Source organism: Equus przewalskii, chromosome 23, assembly GCF_037783145.1.
Source record: "Equus przewalskii isolate Varuska chromosome 23, EquPr2, whole genome shotgun sequence".
Taxonomy (NCBI): Eukaryota; Metazoa; Chordata; class Mammalia; order Perissodactyla; family Equidae; genus Equus; species Equus przewalskii.
The window spans coordinates 9527404-9542971 of NC_091853.1; the positions used below are offsets into that span (position 1 = coordinate 9527404).

The following is a 15568-nucleotide window of genomic DNA, read 5'->3' on the forward strand; positions in this document are numbered from 1 at the left end:
TTGCCGGGAGACATGTTGAGTACCAGAGTAACTACAACACAAGATAAACCGACAAAAGACCCACAGAGGGACCGACGCATTTCCCTGAATGCTTGGCAGGAGGAGAGCGAGTTTGAGCTGGGGTGAGGGGGGAGGCCATGAGAGAAGAATTCACGGAGAAGGTATTTTTCTTAGAAATTCTGATCTTTTGTTGGTTCGTGGACAGAGGTGGTGAGCAGGACACTGGTCCGGAGTCTGAGTATAGGCTCTGCCCTTCCTGGCCGTGGTACCCAGGACAACCTGCTCAGTCCTTCAAGCCTTGGTTTTCTCATCTATGCAAGGCAGCATGACATGGTGGCGATGGGCATGGACTCCGGAGTCAATCTGGGTTCAAATTCTGCCACTCTTGGCTGTGTGCCTGTGGGCAAGTCATTTAAGGTAGCTGTGCCTCAGTGTCCATATCTGTAAAATGGGGGTAGTAACAGTATATTCCACGAAGGGTTGTTGTGAAGATTGAGTGAAGCAATAAGCGTAGGACACTTAGAAAAGCGCCTGGCACATGGCCCGTGCTCTCTGTGCAGCTGTTATTGTGGGTAGTGTGAATGTGAGGATAATATTAGGGTTGTTGTAAAGATTAGGGGTTAGGGGGAGCAAAGCCCAGCACACAGTAGGTCTTCAATACAAGATGGCTGTTCTCCTTATCATTAAAGTGCAGGTGAGCACAGCATTAGAAGTGACGAGAAGGCTCCCAGGTGTGTGAACAGTGTAAGCAAAGACCAGAGGCAGAGATGTGCAATGTGTGAGGAAGGAAGCAAAAGTAATTTGGTTTGGATCCTCAGCAGACATAGCATGAAATCTTTCAGCTAGTTTCTAGCTTCCTGGGGACTCGTAGCATCCACGAAAAAGGCCAATTTCTATCAGCAAGTCTCCATGGCTTTCTTTTGCATTGTTTCTCCTTACAGGCCTCCTGGAGGGGTTGCTTCCTGTCTCTCCAAGGATGGGTCTCCACGGGATCTTCTCCTTCCCCCTGGGGCTCCTGTTTGGCTCTGTGCTCTTGGTGGCCTCGGCCCCGGCTGCTCTCGAGCCTCATGGCTGCAGCGACAAGGAGCAACAGGTCACCTTCAGCCACACCTACAAGATTGATGTGCCCAAGTCTGCCCTGGTGCAGGTGGAGGCTAACCCCCAGCCTCTCAGCGATGATGGGGCCTCACTTCTGGTCCCGGGGGAGGCCGAGGAACACAACATCATCTTCAGGCACAACATCCGCCTGCAGACACCACAGAAGGACTGCGAGCTGGCAGGCAGCGTCCAGGACCTGCTGGCCCGGGTGAAGAAGCTGGAAGAAGAGATGGCAGAGGTGAAGGAACAGTGTAGTGCTCGGTGCTGCTGCCAAGGAGCTGCTGGTGAGCTTGCCATCTGGTATTCATTCAACAAACATTTAATGAGCACCTTCTCTGTTCAAGGTGTTCCTCTTATGAGCACTCTGTGAGTCTGGTGCATTCCCACCTCTCACTCTGGGTTTTCTCTGGGGACTTCGTCACTGGCATTAGCTGCAGGGGGCATCTGTAAACCTAAGCAGGGAGGGACCAGCAACTGTTGCAGTGAGTTTGGACTCCTGGGGTAATGCTTCCAGATGAGGATGCTTCCCGGCGCTGTTTTACCTGTGGATCCGATCTCTACTGCAAGGGAAAGCAGTGGGCTAGAGAGGAAAGATGACGGCCTTGGAGCTGGACAGGGCTGGGTACAAATCCCAGTCCTGCCACTTTTTAGCTGCGTGACTTTAGACAAATTCCTTAAGTTTCCTCAACTGTCCAATGAGGATAATTCTATCGACTAGTCCAGTTCTGAGAACTACAGACGATGTACATAAGATTCCTGGCCCATAGTCGATACTCTGCAAATTGTTAACTCGTTTATTAGTAATAAAGAATACAACTCGGTTTTACAAATAGTGAGCCGCCCATCACCACTTGTTTTTGAACATAAACTGCCCAGGCTGATCCAAATAATAACGAGCGGAACTTCAGCATACATTTTTATGCCCAAAGGAACTGGTACTGTTAAGAGGACTTCCTATGTGCCAGACACAGAACTAGGCACTGGGGACACTGCATGAACAATACCGCGTGCATCCACCCTAGGGCGCCTCCAGATCAAACGTTGTTAGGAAGGAAAGAGGGTGTTTTGAGAAGCACAGGTGGGCGCTGGTGAAGGGACAGGGCTGATTGACCCCTCTTCAACTGTCTCTTGCTATCTAGGGTTAGAGAGGGGGGCCTGGTGAATCCCTTCCCCCGCCCCTCACCCCCATAATGAGACTGGGCTATTTCGGCGCTTCTGCAGGTCCACTTTTCCAGGATTCGAATTGGGCTTATTTCCCAAGGACGCAGCATTCCTGTGTCTAGCCCTCTCTGGCCAAGATAAGACAAGCTCCTGCCCGGCCTGGATCTCACCTGCCTGACCTAGGAGCCCTGCCCCTAGTGTAACTGGACCCGCTGACGTCCGGGCTGGGGCCTTTAAGGCGCCTTCATAGAAAAGTACTAGATAATTACCACCATTTAGAGGGGAGGGAACCAGGAGAATTCACAGGAGCGCTTGGATGAGAAGGGAAAGGAGAACGTGGTTCGCGTGGCTTCTCAGGCAGCAAAGGAGGCCGCGTTTGTAGATTTTGCGGGCCAGCGTCCTGCCCGGGGTGGAAAGGGCGGACGGACGCCTGTCCTCCTCGTGGGCCCCACCCTCCACCCGAGAAAGAGACGTGCAGGGCCCGGAAATCAGGGCCCGCTCTCAGGGGCTCCAGGGAAGGAGACGCACACTTATAAGCCCTCGCCGGGCCCCCAGCCTCCTGCCTTTCCTCTCTCCGGCAGGTGTGAGCGGCCACTGCAGTGGCCACGGGACCTTCTCCCCGGAGACCTGCAGCTGCCTCTGCGAGCAGGGCTGGGAGGGCGCCGCCTGCGACCGGCCCGCCTGCCCCGGGGCCTGCAGCGGCCACGGGCGCTGCGTGGACGGCCGCTGCGTGTGCGACGAGCCCTACGTGGGGGCCGACTGCGCCTACCCCGCCTGCCCCGAGAACTGCAGCGGGCACGGCGTGTGCGTGCGCGGCGTGTGCCAGTGCCACGAGGACTTCACGTCGGAGGACTGCAGCGAGCGGCGCTGTCCCGGCGACTGCAGCGGCCACGGCTTCTGCGACACGGGCGAGTGCTACTGCGAGGAGGGCTTCACCGGCCTCGACTGCTCCCAGGGTGAGAGCGGAGATGCGCCTGGGCCCGCCCGGGTCCCAGCACCCGCCGTCCCCGCAGCACCATTTAACCATCAGTTGCACTTTGTCCTGTGCAGGGCGCTCGACCTTTAGCCTACATCAGAATCCCCTGGGGGGCTTGTTAAAACACAGTTTGTTGAGCCCCACCAGAGTTTCTGATTCAGCAGGTCTGGGGTGGGGCCGGAGAATGTGCATTTCTAACAAGTTCCAAGGGGATGCTGGTGCTGCTGGTTTAAGGACCAGTGGTCTTATATGATCTAATGGCTCTGGGTGTGTGTGTATTTGGGGGTGAGGGGATCAGTATGAACTGCCAACCAGTATTAACTCCCGGCCAGATAACCGGGGGGCATCAAGAATGGTGCCCAGCTGTCTTTCCTCACCCTCTCCATGCCTGTTCCTGTTCTGCATGCAGTGGTCGCCCCCCAGGGCCTGCAGCTGCTCAAGAGCACGGAGGATTCCCTGCTGGTGAACTGGGAGCCGTCCAGCGAGGTGGACCACTACCTGCTCAGCTACTACCAGCTGGGGAAGGAGCTCTCTGGGAAGCAGATCCAAGTGCCCAAGGAGCAGCACACCTATGAGATCACCGGTTTGCAGCCTGGAACCAAGTACATAGTCAGCCTGCGTAACGTGAAGAAAGAGATTTCCAGCAGCCCTCAGCATCTCCTCGCCACCACGGGTAAGGAAGCAGCCAGATGCTCCTGCTTTCCCAGGAGAGGTCCCATTTTAAACATTTTCTTCCACTGTCCCCACAAATACCCTTTTACTACTCAGGCCATTGCTCTGATTTGGGGTTTGAAAAACACAGCTGCTGCAATCCTAGGTTCTGGAGAAAAGTCTCAGTTCTCATCTCCCCTGCCTCCACCCTCTGATTATTGGGCCCTCCAAGCCAGTGATAGCGGCCTGCTGGATTGGGGCTCAGGGGGGTCCTCTCCGTCCCTGAGGTTAGTAAGGTTGTCCTGCACCCACACACACCTGCATCCCAGGCCCTCACCAAGCCTCTGAGGCCATTCAGCAAATTCAAGTTGGGATTGCGTGGGGATCAGCTGAAGCCACCTGAATCAGATTGGTCTCAGCAGGAAAGAGAAGGAACAAACAGGGTAATTGAAGAAAGTGTAACGATGAGGTTATTTACAAAGGTGTGGGTAGGGTTTGGGTGGTGAAACACTCTAGGACTAGTGTTAGTGGGGATCCACCCAACCTGAAGGGCCGGGGGTGGGTGTTGGTACTGGGACCCAGAGAGGGCTGTAGGAGAGGGCTGCCTGATGAGGTACCTTTGGTAGAGGGATGGAGGTAATCCACTGTGTCCCCACCAGGAGGGTTGCTTGAATTCTCTCTCCTGCCCTCTGATCTGGTGACTCTCTCTGGCTGAACCCAACCGTAAGCCAGAGGGCAAGGGAACCTGGCTAATGTAATTCATAGAGGTCGTAATCTGGGATACAGAGCAGGATGGAGGATGGATCTGGAGGGACAAACGGAGATTCCAGGGCTCCACCAAATGCTACCAAAATGTTTAGAAGGACAGGCATCCCTGCTTACTCTTTAGAACTTCTTGTTTCCTCATGAAAGTCATTGAGGCAGCTTAGATTTTCAAGGGTTTGGAGAAACTTAGTTGTTCGATGGATTCTGGTTCGTTCCTTCACTCAATCTATTTTATTGAGTGTTTACTATGTGCCAGACACTGTTCTAGATGTCGATAGAAATGAGCTGCCTCCATCCTGCCCTAAACTCCTGGGGAAAGAAGAGGTGCAGATGGTCAGGCCTTTGGCACACAGTGTCCCTGCAGAAACATCAGGCTGCCTGTCCTTTTGCGGATAGGGTGGGTAGAGATGGCTCAGTGTTGGAAAGGGCCGTGAGGGACTTGTCATCCTGGGAGCACAATTTGTGATTGTCTTTGTCATTGCCTTCCAGCCAGAGACCCCTCGGAACGCCCCTGTAGTTGGACAAGTTGGGTTTATTGACTGTTGCAGTGTGTGAGAACACACACCCTGGGGGCCATGCGTGTCTCCCTCGGAGAGTGTGAGAAAGACCAGGGTAGAATTGGGGCTTGTGTTAGGTGATTTGGCGGAAGGTTTAAGGAAGCAGAGATTTGCTTTGGTTTGCATGCTGTCAGGAAGTGGGAGTAACTCTGTGGTTGGTGTCTCAGTGAATCTTATCTAGAAAGAGGGCAGCCCAGAGGGAGGCTAAAGCTATCGATGGGAAGAAGGAGCCGTCACTCCTCTTAGTCCGGAGAGAGGATGCTTAGTCATTTCTGTGGTTTGGACAGTGTTCCTGTTTTCGCTTGTGTTAGATGTGGTCACAGGATGGTCTTGTTGTATCTTGACTAGCATGGCCACGGAGTGGCTGGCCTGATGGGGATGTTTGGTGAAATTGCTTGTTCCATGGGAGAACACTAGGCCCACCTGCGAGAGCCAGGCCAGCTCCCAGCTCTCAGGCTGCCTTTGTCTTTCTCCCTTTCTGTTTATGGCTACCTCTGCCTTCAGACGGGATGGTGCCCAAGCCTCCCAGTGCAGAGCAGAGACATCTGTTCTGAAAGTCCTAGCCTCCCCTCCCGGCTTCTTGCTAAAGGAGCTTGTAAAGTCCTGCCTCTGAGAAGTGTGTCTTTCTGTCTAATCTGATTCCAGTCAAACCCATTCTTACTTGCTCCTCAGGGGAATCTCAACCCGAGAGACACTTATCCCCGTGAAAATCTTGAACATTTTCATTAAATTTCTTCTTTTTCATTTGCGAGCCATGTAGGACCCCTTTCATAATCCTTGAATCCCTTTCGTTACTCACTGCTTGACCTGTTCCCTCAAGGAATTCCCAAGTTTAAAGGAGGGACCTGGAGGCTGGCAGGTGGAAGCCAGCAGGTGGGAGGAAATGCTTCAGAGAAAAGGCTCTGCGAGCTTCTTTACCCAGAACAGAGTGAATCAGAAACACTCAGAGCCAGAGGGCTTAGAGATCACTGAGTTCACCCCTGACTGGTGCACGAGTTCTCTGTCCTTCGTCCTTGACAAGGGGGCAGTCAGCCTGGGTGGGAACACCACCAAGGTGTGAAGGTGGGGGTGTGACTGAGGAAGGGGGCAAGGCTGAGAGTCTGGGAGCTTGTCTTTCCTGTTCCCAATCTCAGGCCAGGCAACATCGGCCTGGGATGTGGCCGTTGGACTCAAAGTGCCTCCAGAGACCCTCGTCCCCTTTCCAGCCACCACCTCAAATTTCTTCCCATGGAGCCACATCAGCGATCCATTCCTTTGTATTAATCATTATGATTCCATTGTTTTCCTGAGTGGAGGGATGAAGACTTAGCCATTAATACTTTGAGTAAATGTGTACAGTAACTCTCCTCCTTCGCAGGACGGACAGGTTGGGCAGCATGAAGACACCAGGTCACTGGTGGAGATGCTGAAATTTGGTAGAAGGTGTCGGAAGGAGACTCAGAAGGACCAAGCTGAAACTCCCCGACTTCACAGTTTGGCCTAGGGTGAATCCATTCAGGAGCGTTTGAGAGGCGAGGGCTGTAACTTAGGGGACTGAGGAAGGAGCTGGTTGTATCATCAGTTGTTATGTTCCCGAAAATTTGAAGTGCGTTTCCCCAACTTTACGTGGAGGGGCCTGAGCTTCGCGTCCCGGGTGGGGTCTCTGAGGGCAGGGGCTCTGCTGCTAATGGGTGAGCGTTTAGTTCAGAGCGGCCTGACCCCTGGGCTGAGCGTTTGGATGGCTGGCCTGAGAAGTACAGTTCAGGGCTGTGTGGCATCCGATGGGATGGGATGGGGAGAAGAGCCTTTCCCCAAGCAGACTCTGCCCTCCATGGGCAATGTGAAAACCAACAGTTGTTTGCTACTTTGACGGTGCTAAGACACCTGTTAAGGACTATGTCCTGGGGCTGAAGCCTGCTCTCAAGGTGTTAAGAAAGGGGCTGATCTGGTAGACAACAGCCTGCCACAGACCTGCGGGACCTCTGCTCTTCAGTGCTTTCTCTTGCCCTCCGTGACCCCTGCCCTAGATCTTGCTGTGCTTGGCACTGCTTGGGTGACAGACGAGACTGAGAACTCCCTCGACGTGGAGTGGGAGAACCCCCCGACTGAGGTGGACTACTACAAGCTGCGGTACGGCCCCCTGACAGGGCAGGAGGTGGCTGAAGTCACTGTGCCCAAGAGCAGTGACCCCAAGAGCCGATATGACATCACTGGTAAGAGCCAACACTGGGGATGTGAAACGTTTGCTGGAGGTGCTGAGGCGAGGACAGGGCGTGCAGAAGGGCCCGGCATCTGCGCCACTCCAGTGCGCGTGAAGGGGCCTGCGGCCTTAGGGATCACTGGAACCCTGACCCTGGCAACTCCCCGACGTGAGCCCACTCTGGAGGCCCAGTGTCCTCTTGAAGACTCTTTGTCTCAGGGTGGATATGATGGTACACGGACATTCCTTCTAGAAGACCTGTGTGTGTGTGCGCATGAGCACACACGTGTTGTGTGTGTGTGCATGTGTGTGAGAGAGGGAGAGTGAGGGAGAGAGAGATTGGTTTGTTCAGCACAATGTGTGGAAGGAATTGTGCTAGGAGGCTGGGGGTTGGGGAGGTCCTTGTCCCTGATGACTGGGCTAATGCTGTGAGAGCTGGAAATCAGACGGCTGCCAAGGCAACGGGGCTGTGCAGGCCTGGATCACATTTTGCGACTCCTGAAGCTCACACAATTTTCAGGGCCCTCTTTAAGAAAAGTAATACACAATCATGAATATCCAGTCAGCATACGGCCTTGGATGGGCCCCGAGGCTTATTGGCTCCAGGGTACGGGCCTCCTCTGGGGCCCTGTTCTGTTGTCCACTCTGAGTTCCATCTTGAGAAGACGTCTTGGGGTTCGCAGTGTTGGTGGAGTGGAAAGTAGGGCGCCTCCCACATGCCGCTGTTCATCTGCATTTTGCCCACAGAGGCTGAATGTTTATACCATGAGGAAAATCATTCAAGTTGCTTCTACAGAAAAATAACAAAACATCAGTGAAAAGGAAAAAAAGGCAAAAATTTAGGCTAATTATTACAATGAGAAGTAAAGAAACTTTTGAGGGAAAAGGATTGTTGGGAGCAGAAAAGCATTTGGACTATAAATAATGTTGGGGAATAAGTACTGAGTGGACCAAGAAAGGACTGGGAGCTCCATCAACTTCATCTCATCTGCTCTGATGCCCCTGCCCACCCCCTCCCTCTGGAGCCTGTACTCACCTTCAGCACTGGCTGCTTGTTCGCAGGTCTGCAGCCAGGGACGGAGTACAAGATCACAGTTGTGCCCATGAGAGGAGACCTGGAGGGCAAGTCGATTCTCCTCAATGGCAGGACAGGTAAGAGCTACTTAGTGGGACTATGAACTTTTCTCCTGTTTGCATTCTGATATTTTTCTTGGCTGACTCCTCTCTGGATAAAAGTTCTGGGGTTGTATGTGGAGAGAGTCTATCTCTTTGTGTACTGACATCTATTTTAGGGGGTAGTGGAGGGGAAGCAAACTTCTCCTATTTCAAATTTTTCTTGCCATTGAAAATCTCCCCTAGGATCTTGGAGTCAAGAGAAAGGGCCATTTCTGACATCTTTTTGCTTATTTTAATAGCTTCCCTAGCTGCATTATTTTTAAGGCATTTGTTTTTGTGGCCCTAGGCACACAGCTCCATGTTACCTAAGACAGGTACCCTGTAATTGTTGTCTTGCTGCTCCAGTCTTTTTTCCGGATGACCGAACTCAGGCAGTCTGCTTTAAAATGTCAAAAGATGTTAAGGAACCTCCCCTGGGAGTAGTGGCGTATTTAGCGTCTGTGGATTGGGAAAATATATAATGCCAAATGTTATGAATCAGTAACATTTGACAATAAATCTGTAATTTATTAATCAGAAAAGAATTTGAAATCATTGTAGGTGTATATGCAAGATGGCTTGAGCCCGCATTGAATTGTGAGCCTCCTGCAATAACTCTGTGCTCCTGCTGACCCACGACCCACGTGGGGAACCGGTGATCTAGAACATAATGCTGCTGGGTGGAGGCTCATCCCTGGAGCCAGCAAAGAAGGGATCTTCGAATTTGGGACTTGCTTGAAAAGTTTTTTAGTTCTTTTCCATCCAGTCCTGGCAGTAGCTGGTTGTGTGGGTGAGAATAAGGGTGAGATGGTACAAGAATTGAATTCACTATTTTCAGCTGCCTAACAGATTGCTTATGGGGAGTGTGAGAGAGTTAGAGTTGGGCAATTAGAAAGGATAGGATATAATTTAATTTACAAACTGTGCGATACGGACTCTGCAGCCTTCCTGAATGGTGAATTAGTGGGACATTTTAGTGAGTTGGAAAATGGCAAGTACTTCCTGCTTCCAGTGGCCTTCTCTTTAAGCTGTGAATTAGTTGAGGACTATCTATGCACCAGGCATTATATTAACTAAGCAATTTGTGAATTATCTCATTTAGTTCTCGCCATAATCCTATGCAGTAAGTCCTTTTGTTATTTCTAAGTCATATCTAGGAGAACTTATGTATATGAGGCTTAGAGACATTAAGCTCGGGATCGCCCAGCTGGGAAATGACAGAGCTGGGGTTTGAACCTAGGATGTCCCCTTTGGTGGGCACAAAGCTAAAGTGCCTCCTGCTTTTACCTTCTTGTCTCATACTTCTGGTTAATTTTCATACTGTTTATTCTCAAGCCAAAAATTTACCGTGCCTCCTCATTTCCTTTGCATAACATGGAACCCTTTGATCTTGGCCTCAGTGGGCCCGTCCAACCTGGGCTGTTGTTCTCACTACTTTCCAACAGGAAGCCTTCCTGTCGCTGGAAAGTTCTTGGGGTTTCTTCACACAGAGGGCTTATCCGTGCACTGGGGGTTTGTTTATGTTGTTACTCCAGCCTGGAAACCCTCCACTGCCATCTCTAGCTATCAGTTAATTCAGTTCAACAAACGTTAATTGCTGAGTACTCTTGGGCACTGGAGACAGGGTCCCTTTAGATACTTCCAAAGAGGATGAGTCCTGGTCCCTGCCCTCAGGGGCTCACAGCAGTAACACTACTCATTCTTCCAGGCTCGGCTCCAACCTTAGCTGCCCCATTGAAGCCTTCTAGGACCATATTCGTGGCAGCCATCTTTGCCTCTGAGTTCTTAGAGCATTTAATCGTGTATGGCCTTGAATTGCTACTGAACCTTTCAATTATATTATCCAAACTAGAAGGTGAGCACTCAAGGAGTGTTTCTATTATCAATTATATTCTAAAAGCAAGATGGGCTATTTTACTGGATTGCAAATAAACTTATGTCATGTGTCTTACCAACATACAAAAAAAGACACAATAATTTCTAAGGTCAGGAAACAGTCTTAAACTAGACTCTTAATTTGAGGGGAAAAAAAGAATCTTTTTTCTCCAAATGGGTTGCATACCACGAGATGGTATGAAAGACACTGGAATATGAGACCAGCAGAAGCGTGTGCAGGGAGGAAATGACACAGTTCAGGTATTTTCCATTTAACAAATCACTCAGTAGAACTAATACCGTGAAAGGGAGAGGGTCAGCTGAAAGTCCTGACTCTGTTAACACACTCAAAGTGCATTGAAGCTCCTTCCAGAGAGGCAAGGCTTTAGAAGCAGGTCAACTTCAGAACGGGGAGCACAAGCCTGGCCAGTACATTCAGGGAGAGATGTCCCTGGACTTCTCCATCAGACCCTGACAGCCACCTCACATCAAATGACAAGCAGGGCAGGCCACCAATTAAGAGGTCATGTTATCCCTTTGTCCTCAGTTTCTCCATCTGTAAAATGAAAGGTAGGACTAAATGAATTTAAACTTCCTTCTCTTTGTTCTTTTTTATGATTATGAGTCTTTTAATACCTTCGTGGTTCATGCCTTCCCACGGTGAGCATACAGCAAAGGGCCGCTAACTGTATTCTAACCTCGCGAGCTGCCCTGCACAGCAGAGCACACGGCCCGGCATGGTCGCTTGTTGACCGTTTTCTCAGAACTTGCCCCTTAGATTATGCTGTGAAATAGCGCATTTTGCTTCTCTTGTTGTCCTTTTCACTTTTTACTGCTTTCCAAACACAATGCCCCGTTTGAAATGGCCCAGCCCCTAAAACTTTCCTTCCCAAACTTCTTCGTGTGTCAAGATGAGGTCCTGTCAACACTGAGAGCTCCTGTCACACACACAGCTGCCCAACACACACCCCCAGCGGCTGAAAAATAGTGATGATCCCTAGTATTTGAGTGCCCACTGGGTTCTAGGTACTGTGGGGCTTTGTAAACATTACCTTTGATCCTTATAACAGTGTTGTAAGCATTATTATTCCCATTTTACAGATCAGAAAGTCAAAGCCTGCAAAGTTTAGGATATTCAGAGTAAACTAGTGGATGGCATTTGAACTTAGGTTTGCTTGAGGCCAAACCATAACCCTTCCAGAAGCAAAGCTAGAGGACGGCAGGAGGAGGGTTTGACCTCTCGGGCACATTCCCTACATGTGGTGCCTTTTAAATAATTTTATTGCCATAATGAAAAGCAGTAGAGGAGACCTGAGAAAGCGAGACCAGGCAGCGCATAGGTGCTGTAGTCCAAAGGTGCCTCTTTCATGAATTCATCTTCAAACCAGTGGCATAGGCCCCATCTCCCACCTCTGCCCCCAGGCCCACATCCCCACAGATTTTAGACCTTGACCATGCCATTTTCCAATACGCCAACTGTGGTGATTCACATGTGGCCATTGTGAATGGAGAAAGCTGTTCCTAGAGCGTGTGGTCATGGGCTGGAGTGTGGACCAGTCTTGGTGGTCCTGTTGGGTGCTGTTGGGTGTTCCAGCATAGACCGAGGTCAGCCATCCCCTACCCAACCTTATGGTGAATCTTGTTTTAAAGTGGAATATGCTTTCCTGATGTGCCTAGAGCTCTTAGCCTCTTCTGTATACTCACTTTTGTAAAGTAGATCTCTTGGAAGCGGGACTCATCTTTGCTCTAACTCATGCACTCAAAAGTGAGTCCCACCCACCAAGCCTTCCAAGTCTTGTCTTAAATCTCTCTGACCTGGACTGACTCTGAGAAAGGTCCCACCAGGGTTGCCAGTGTCCAGCAGGTGGGGAGTTAGAGCCTGAGGAGGAAATTGGGGCCGGGCCGGGAGAGCCTGTCTCCTAGTTGAGGCTGCTTCTGTGGCTCGCCTATGATTTGGCCAGCTGCCGCAGCTACTGAAAGGCTTTGTTCCATGGAAAAACCATTTATGATCCCCATGTCCCTTCTTGGCAGAGAGGGAGGTTTTGGTTCTGCTAAGCTGGTTTCTTCTGCAGTGTGGCCTATCGTGGGGGGTCCCCTCGCTGAGGCTTTCCTCCTGCTTCTGTGTCTCGTCGTCTGGTTCCCATCCTGAGATTTGTCAAGGAGAAGAGCACTCTGTGAGGAACTCCCTTCTGGCTAAAGTTGTTGTTGTTCTGAGGGAATTGAGAGAAGGGGTCAGAGAGCCTGAGTTCCAGGCTATCCCAGCCTCTGACCAGCTTTCTGAGCTTGGAGAAGTCACATGTCCTCTCTGGGGCAAGTGTCTGTAACCCTGGCAGGGTATGATTCTGTTTTCCTTCCTGCCTTCCTACTCTCCAGAGCCAACTTGCCTTTTCCTGGTTCTTCTCCATTCCTGGGGTGCTCTGGGACTGGTGGGGTGAAAAGGAGCTTGGGGGCTGGTTATTGCTTCCTCTGTCCGCCCGTGTGGATGTGATGGATCTTGAGAGGGCTGCCCACACAGGCAGCCCTGACCCTACAAAGCCGTGGGCCTGTGCCGTGGGTCCTGGCAGCTATGGTGGTGAGCACCGGTCTGGGGCAGGGAGAGGCATTGTGAGGCACTTTGGGGACCCTGGTTTGTACAGACGTGGGTCACTTTGGAGAGGATGAGGGCCAAGGACTTCAAGAGCGGGACTGTCAGGTGTCCTTGCTCTCTTCTTCCCCATCCTCACTTTTCCGTTCTGAGTGTCCCCATTCCCTATTCAACACTGATTTCCCCAGGCTGAGGTACCACCTTTGGAGGCTCTCTTCATTTCCTGCCTATCATGCAGAATCATGCTTTGCACAGAAAGGGGTGACGGTGTGCCCTCTCTATGGTCGTGCACACTTTCCCCTGAGCATCCTTTCAGAGGCTGCGTGAGCCTCCAGAGGCCCAGGACTTGGCCCTGTTGGGGTCTGCGTCGTGACTGCACTGCCCTCTCATCCCAGGAGGCCCCCTCTGTCAGGGAGGTATGCCAGCCCCTGTCTCCCAAAGGTGACAGTCTGAGACCATTTCCTCTCTCTGGTTGTCACTCCAAGCTCCAATCGACCAGTGCTGCTGGATTTCAGATTGCAGGAAGCTTTCAGATCATGCTTTATTTTATTCACAATTTGTTATTATTATTATTAGTAGTAGTAGTAGTAGTAGTAGTGGTAGTAGAAGTTCCATGAGAAAAAGCTGGTGATGGTGCTGCTTAGCATGCAGTGGTATAAAGTGGAAATGTGTGGCCTTTGATAGCTGGGCATGGGTTTGAATCTTGGCCCTACCATTTGATATGCCCCAAAGCAAACTCTTAGGCCCATTTCTCTCCCCACCCACTGCTGCATACTCTTCCCTCCCTCAGATCTCCCCATCTCTGTAATGATCACTCTGTCTGCAAATTGCTTAGGCCCCAAATCAGCAAGTCATTGTATCCCACATCGAATCCATCAGCAGATTCTGACAGCTTTACCTTTGAAATGTTCACAGTTGAACCTTGCTCATGACTTTCATCACTGCCACAGTTGTCCACATTCCTGTTGTCTCGCACGTAAACTGTGGTAATCGCATCCCAGGTGACCTCTACTCGTCATCTGCTACCGTCATACTCTCTTCAGCAGCCAGAGGAGTCCTTTTATAACACAAGTCAGGTCATGCCATTCTGAGCAAAACCCCTGGAAGCTTCTCTTCTCATTCAGTGCAAAAGTCAAAGTCACAATGGCCTTCAGGGCTGCCCACTCCGCCCCTCACGTTGCTGGCCTCACTTCCAGCCCCTCGACCCCCTCACTTACCCTGTCCAGACGCGCTGGCTCCTGCTGTTCCCTCAATACATGGAGCAGGGCCTTTGAACTTTCTGCTCCTCCTGCCTGGGGTGAGGATCCCCACATTGCCCTCTGCTTCGTGTATTTAGGACTTTGAATGATACCTTCTCAGTAAGTCAGATCTTTCTCGACCTCACTATCTAGAATCACAGGCATCTTTTGTCCACCGTTTTCTAATCCCTTTACCTTGCCTTATTGGACTTCCTAATGCTGTTGCCACTTGCTTATTGTCTGGCTCCTCGGGGAGAATGAAAGCTCCATCGTAGAGAGTCTTTATTTTGTTCATTGCTTATGTTAGTGTCCTGGGGCTGCTGTAAGAAAGTACCAAAAATGGGATGGCTCAAAACTACAGAAATCGATGATCTCACACAGTTGTGGAGGCCGGAAGTCTGACATCAAGGTGTCAGCAGGGCCATGCTCTCTCTGACAGTTCTGGGGGGAATCCTTCCTTCCTTCTAACTTCTGGTGTTTGTTGGCAATCCTTGGCATCTCTTGACTTGTGGATGCTCAGTCGCATGGCCGTCTTCTCCCTGTATGCCTTCACATCGCCTTTCCTCTGTGTGTGTCTGTCTCTGGCCACATTTCCCCCTTTTATAGTGAAATGAGTCATATTAGCTTAGGCCCATGCGAATGACTTCATTTTAACTTGATTATCTCTAGAAAGACCCTATTTCTAAATAAGGTCACATTCTGAGGTATTGACGGTTAGCACTTCGATGTATCTTTTTGGGGGAGGATACAATTTAACTCATAACACTGCTGAATCCCTGGCTCCAAACAGATGCTCAAATGAATGTCTGTGGAATGAGTTACTCATATTTACTAGCTGAGTGACCTTGGGCAAGTTATCTAACCTCTCTGAGCCTGCCATATAGTTAGTGCTCCAAAAATGGTAACTGTTATTAATTTTCTGAACTAGTGCATGGGAAATATGATAAATGCCTTGTGTTATTACTATGAGGTTTGATAAAGTAATGTATGAAAAACACCTGACACTTAGTATGTGCTCAATAAATGACAGTTGATTTATTAAGTAAAATTTCCACTGCCTCTGGTGATGGAACATATTTCATTTCCTTGCACCCAAAGAAAGCCCTGCCACTGTGCTCGAGAAAGGTGCATTGTAGTTGATGTTAAAAGATACAGCTGTGTAAAGTTGTAGCTTTTCTGCTGGAGAACCTTTGGCCAAGAGAAGTAGAACAGAATGGGCAAGAAGGAACATGCTTAGGTTTCTGAGAGTAAGAAGCTGTATTGTGTGTCTTACCCAAAAGGATCCCGATCTGTATGTAGGGAAGGCCCTCGGGACTGCCTCAGCTTTGT

At 50.4% G+C, this 15568-nt stretch overlaps 1 protein-coding gene across 11 annotated transcripts in view; it reads left to right on the forward strand.

The window, feature by feature from the left end:
• TNN (tenascin N) overlaps positions 1-15568 on the forward strand; it is a 104407-nt gene that overhangs the window by 48587 nt on the left and 40252 nt on the right. For all 11 annotated transcript variants that reach the window (XM_070590920.1, XM_070590930.1, XM_070590924.1 and 8 more), the window contains 5 exons: positions 942-1382; positions 2841-3215; positions 3645-3908; positions 7215-7400; positions 8450-8539. In XM_070590920.1, coding sequence (XP_070447021.1) covers positions 942-1382; positions 2841-3215; positions 3645-3908; positions 7215-7400; positions 8450-8539 — 1356 coding nt within the window. The remainder of the gene's footprint in view (positions 1-941; positions 1383-2840; positions 3216-3644; positions 3909-7214; positions 7401-8449; positions 8540-15568) is intronic.